This window comes from Callithrix jacchus, chromosome 20 (genome assembly GCF_049354715.1).
Source record: "Callithrix jacchus isolate 240 chromosome 20, calJac240_pri, whole genome shotgun sequence".
NCBI lineage: Eukaryota > Metazoa > Chordata > Mammalia > Primates > Cebidae > Callithrix > Callithrix jacchus.
In genome coordinates, this window is record NC_133521.1 from 38,773,010 (window position 1) to 38,779,009 (window position 6,000).

Genomic DNA, 6,000 nt, shown 5'->3' on the forward strand with positions numbered 1-6,000 from the left:
CAGGCATGGTGGCTCGCACCTGTAATATCAGCTACTCAGGAGGTTGAGGCAGGAGAATTGCTTGAACCTGGAAGGCGGAGATTGCAGTGAGCTGAGATTGTGCCACTGCACTCCAGCCTGGACGACAGAGCGAGACTCCATGTCAAAAAAAAAAAAAGAGAGAGAGAGAGAGGGAAAGACAGAGACAGAGACGAGACAGGTGGGCAGTCAGGAAGGCAGACAGGTGGAGGGGGAGAGGGCAGGGATGAGTGACGGAGCATCACTCGGGCAGAGAGAGAAGCACAGAGACAGCGAGAGAAGCCACAAACAGGTGAGCTCAGAAAAACACACACAGGTCAGCTCTTCAACGGGAGACAGACACAGACACAGGCAGACCCTGCAGAGTGAGAGGGAGACAGAGAGACCACAGAGACAGGGAGAGAGTCAGAGGCTGAGGGAGAGAGAATTCGAGAAAAAGAGAAGGGGAAGAAAGACAAAGAGAAAACTGAAACAGAGGCGGGGGCAAGAGAAAGAGAAGGTCAGAGAGATGGAGGTGGAAACAGGAGGGAGAGGCGAGCCTGGAGAGGGGGCCTCACGTAGGCAGGGAGATGGGGTGGGAGGAGGGGACCCCGGCGCAGCGTTCACTCACCGAACTCGCACACGAAGGCGAAGGTCTGGGTGCAGTCCGAGGCCACCCACTCAGAGGAAGGGCCTCTCCCGATGTGGCCACAGGTGTCAGGGGCTGCGGTGGCCTGCCCTCTGCGCCAGTTGCTGTAGGTCACATGAGAGGTGTCCAGCCAGGTTCTCAGCCCTGGGAGGGCAACAGGACCGCCAGGACTCAGCAACTGTCTTCTGACTCCATTTACACAAATGCAGGGCTCACCCCTGCTCTGCCGTGGGTGTGCAGCAGGTCAGCTATTAATGTTATGGGCTGGAGACCTCGCTCCCCCAGACCAGTAAAGCTCTCCATTCACACAAATGCAGGGCTCACCCCTGCTCTGCCGTCGGTGTGCAGCAGGTCAGCTATTAATGTTATGGGCTGGAGACCTCGCTCCCCCAGACCAGTAAAGCTCTCTTCCTCACTGAACACCCAGTGTAAGAACCAAAACACCAAATTGGAGAGCTCACAAAAGGTGCTTTGATTAAATAAATGAGGCTGCCAGCTCTGTCTAACCACAGTCAGTCGTTTATTTATTTTGACATAGGGTCTTGCCCTGTCACCCGGGTTGGAGTGCAGTGGGGGTGTCATTTCGGCTCACGGCAGCCTCTGCCTCTCAGGCTTAAGCGATCCTCCCACCTCAGCCTCCTGAGTAGGTGACACCACTATGCCTGGCTGGTTTTTTTTGTATTTCTGGCAGAGATAGGGATTTTGCCATGTTGCCCAGGCTGGCCTCCAACTCCTGAGCTTGAACTCCACATGCCTCGGCCTCCCAAAGTTCTGAGATGACATGAGCCAGTACACCCAGCCCTAACCACAATCTAAGGAAGAGCCCAGGGGCCAGCCACGGTGGCTCATGCCTATATCTCAACGCCCCGGAGGCAGGAGGATCACCTGGATTTAAGACCAGCCTGGGCAAGCTAGAGAGACCTTGTCTCTACAAAAAAAGAGAAAAAAATGATCAGGCATGGTTTCTGTGGTCCCAGCTACTCGGGAGGCTGAGTTGGGAGGATGCTTAAGCCAAGGAGGTCAAGGCTGCAGTGAGTCATGATTATGCCCCTACACTCCAGCCTAGGAGACAGAGCAAGACGCTGTCTCAAAATAATAATAATAAAGAGTCCAGAAATGGGCCATGGGATGTTTTAAGGTGCCATTGGCTTCATAAGCCGTGTCCCTTGCCAAGTACATCTGTACAGTGCTCAGGTAAAATTTAAGCAGTTGTTGCTACTTTGGGTCCCTTCAGACCCTTGAAAACACTGATGTAACTTCTAAGAGGGGTGTGTGTGTGTGTGTGTGTGTGTGTGTGTTTGTGTGTGTGTGTGTGTATTTAAAACAGAACCATGTTGAGGACACCAGAGAGCTAGAAAATGCTAAATTTAAAAATTCACTATGGGTGGGGTGCGGTAGTGCAGACCTGTAATCCCAGCACTTTGGGAGGCCAAGGTGGATGGATCACTTGAGGTCAGGAGTTCAACACCAGCCTGGCCAACGTGGGTGAAACCCCGTCTCTACTAATAGTACAAAAATTGGCCGGGCTTGGTGGTGCATGCCTTTAATTCCAGCTACTGGGGAGGCTGAGGCAGGGAATTGCTTAAACTCGGGAGGCAGAGGTTGCAGTGAGCCAAGATGGTGCTATTGCACTCCAGCCTGGGAGACAGTGAGACTCTGCTTCAAAAACCAAAAATCTATTATGGATACTCAAAAATATAATTATAAATTTTTTGAAAGAAATTCATGCAAATAAAATGGTTTTTAAAATTCCAAATGGTACAAAGAATGTAAAATGAAAGTATATTCCCTCTCCCAACCTATGGGCTTCTCCATCAGAGTTACGTTTCTCATAAATGGTTACAGGCTGAATTGTATTCACACAGCAGCATTTATGATTGCCTGAAATCTATTTACACAAATGCCATCTCATTGCACACAGTGTCTGGCCCTTGCTTCTTAAACGACATTAAACATTGGAGGTTGTTACCTATTAGCTAGTTAGAACCACCTCATCATCTGCAACAGCCACTCAGTAGCCCTTGAGAGCTTGTCACAGGCACAGCTCCTCTAGCTGCATGTGAGCAGATGATCGATATACAGAAATCAGCTGCTGTTGCATCTACATCTCCAGAAACCATTGACGAGACATTGCCTGCATTGGCATCTTAAGAATTCAAATCCCTTGGCTGTGGGTTTTCTTAAATAAGCTTCCCAGTGGCTCACTTATGAAAACATTTCCATCCACTCTGGTGTATTTCTGTGGATGTTCGGCTCAGGCCGTGACTTATTTCTCAAACCCAATAGCTTCTGCAGGGGCAAAGAGAACCTCTGGGTCCCAAGGTGCCCAGCAGGAAAGTCAGGCTTAGTCTCGCTCTGACTGGTGGAGTCCCTGCTGGGCATCACTGTCATGTTGAGTACGTTGTTTCTCTCTAGACTTCATTTTCCTCCTCTGTGAAAGGAGAGTAGCCAGGCTTACCTAGTGGGATCCATGGGGACTTAAATGCCAGTGTTTTCTTGTCCATTCTCTCTCTCTTTTTTTTTTTTTTTTTTTTTTGAGACAGTGTCTCTCTCTCTCTGTTGCCCAGGCTAGAGTGCAATGGCATGATCTTGGCTCACCGCAACCTCTGTCTCCCGGATTCTAGCGATTCTCCTGTCTCAGCCTCCTGAGTCGCTGGGATTGAAGGTGCGTGCCACCACGCCCAGCTACTTTTTGTGTGTTTAGTACAGATGCGGTTTCACCATGTTGGTCAGTCTGGTCTCGAACTCCTGACCTCAAGTGATCTACCCGCCTTGGCCTCCTAAAGTGCTGGGATTAGAGGCGTGAACCACCACGCCTAGTCTTGTCCGTTCTCGATTGTGTCTAGGCACTGGGAAACAAAAATGGCCAGAGTACAGTTTTTCCTTGAAGGGGTTGCAGTCTAAGAAGGAGACAGACAAGCCATTTAAGCCACACCGAAAGCGCTGCCTTGGAAGTGAGAACAGAGCCCTGTCGGCTCATAGAGAAGGGCTCACCTGACTGCACTGCGCTGAGAAAAAGAGCCCTCAGAGAATAAAGGAGAACTAAGACTCTCAGGACCATTAAAATCAGACCGGGAATGGAGCTATGCTAAGCACTTGGACTGCTTTAATCTCACAGCAAGTGGGGAAACACAGGTGGGACACTTTAAAAAAACAGCTTAGTCCCAGCCTGGCCAACATAGTGAAACCCCATCTCTACTAAAAAAAAATTACAAAAAAACTTAGCTGGGTGTGGTGGAATGTGCTTGTAGTCCCAGCTATTCAGGAGGCTGAGGCAGGAGACTTGCTTGAACCCGAGAGGTGGAGGTTGCAGTGAGCCAAGATCACGCCACTGCACTCCAGCCTCATGACAGAGTAAGACTCTGTCTCAAAAAAAAAAAAGCAAAACGTAGTCATTATTTTCTGAGACTGTAAAATGGGGACATAATTTTTCTCATTGTGATTGTAAGAATTCAACATGAGAATGACTGTGAAGCACTCAGGATAGTGCCTGGCACTATTCTAGCAAGAACCGGAGCAGTCGGAGTATCATTATTAGCAACATGCCAAGAAGTGAACATTTCCAGAGTGTCAGTCATGTGCCAGATTCTGTGCTAGGCATTAGACAAGAATTGTTTTATTTAATCCACAAACAACCAAAGGGAAGGGTATCCATACCGTGACAATTAAGACATATTCATTTGTTCCATGTTACTTTGAGTGAGAAGTGATGGCAAGAATTGCAAGCACACGTGTCTCGTAAAACACAGCGATCACAGCGCCTACCTTCCGTGGTTCCATTCTGTGCCAAGTTCCACGTGAGTCCGATCCACCATTCCCTGTCCTGGGAGATGTGCTTCTGCAGAAACTGCTGGGTGCCTTCATCGTGAATGAAGACCAAATGGCCTCCTTGCCCCTCGCACCAGCTCTGTGCATCGTGGAAGGTGCGTCCAAGTGGCACAAATTCGTAGCAAGCATCTCTGAAGGCCACCTGGCTCTTAGAGCAAAAGTTGCCCTCCTCTGGCTCGGCAGTGGCGGCCCTAAACCTCAGAGCAAGCACCAGGAGTACCAAGCTCACCGCACTCATGCTTGAACCACTGCTGGGGCTTCTGGATGCGGCTCGCTCTTGGGACTTTCATATGCGGGTGCCCTCACGTCCACCCATCATCATCCATCTTCCCTTCCGTCTTTCCATCAAATAATGGCAACTACCTTTTGTTGAAGAAACAAAGACTCAGCTTGACAGTGTCTGCGTTTTTGTGTCACCCAGCTCTTCGTTCAATGCCTGCTCCAAAGTCTATTTATTAATTTGTCAAATGGTCTTCCAGGGAAAGATAAAGTTGCTATATTACCTGTCTGCTTATCTTCCAGTCAACTGTTAGCTGTGGATAAAAAGTCCTTGCTGTTGGTTTTATGTCATTACCCTGAGGGCTCTATGTTTCCTGCAAAGCCATCAGCATGTGGGAAGGGTGTGATAAAAGAGAAACGGCAGGAAGGTTAGAGTTTGGCAGGAAGACGGTAAAGAAACCAAGTGGCTCTCACATCCCAGCCCATTGTTTCAACTGTCAGCTGTGCGCAAACGATACCCATCCTCTCCCCAGCACGGCTCAAATCCTAATGGATGCTTGGTCCCCTCTCTGATTCATTACGTTATTCATTACTCATGCCTGCTGGAGAATAAAAATCCCCTAAACAATTTATTGGATGTCATCATGAAAATAAGCTTTCACTCAAAGCTCAGAAACAATCTTCCTTATCCACGACTTACATGGGTTTCCATGGTCCATGGGTCAAGTTCAAATTTCCTAGCTTTGTACACAAGGCTTTGTATAGTCTGGCCTCCAAAAGTATTTCCAAACACATCCCCCCAAATGTGGGTAAACAGGCTCTCTCCCCGCTTGCTGATGGTAAATTTGTACAACCTCTACTGTGGGCAACGTGATAATATCGATCAAAATTTTAAAAGCACAAACTCTATAATGTAGTAATTGCACTTCTCGGAATTATACCAACAGGTAAATCTATATGTGTGTGAAATGTAATATAATAAGATTATTTCTGGCAGAATTTGATAAGACGGAAAAATTGGAAACAACTTAAATATCCATTGATAGGAAACAGGTTCACAAAACTTGGGATATCATCTATAACCACTTTCGAAATGAACTAATTCTTCCTCTACAAATTTGGAAGGATCTCTAAGATTTTTGGTTTTTGCTTGTTTGTTTATTTTGAGACAGAGAGTCTTGCTCTGTTTGTTGCCCAGGCTGGAGTAGAATGGTGCAATCTCAGCTCATGGCCACCTCTGCCTCCTGGGTTCAAGCAATTCTCCTGACTCAGCCTCCCTGGTAGCTGAAACTACAGGTGTAAACCAC

The 6,000-nt window shown here is 48.0% G+C and overlaps 1 protein-coding gene across 1 annotated transcript in view; it reads right to left on the reverse strand.

The window, feature by feature from the left end:
- Nucleotides 1-4,740, reverse strand: part of PKD1L2 (polycystin 1 like 2) — a 105,002-nt gene extending 100,262 nt beyond the window's left edge. The window contains exons 1-2 of the mRNA XM_035282085.3: nt 4,412-4,740; nt 629-790 (exon numbers count right to left, since the gene is read on the reverse strand). Of these exons, the coding sequence (XP_035137976.3) occupies nt 629-790; nt 4,412-4,712 (463 nt within the window). The 5' untranslated portion in view covers nt 4,713-4,740. The remainder of the gene's footprint in view (nt 1-628; nt 791-4,411) is intronic.
- Nucleotides 4,741-6,000: the final 1,260 nt, after the last annotated feature.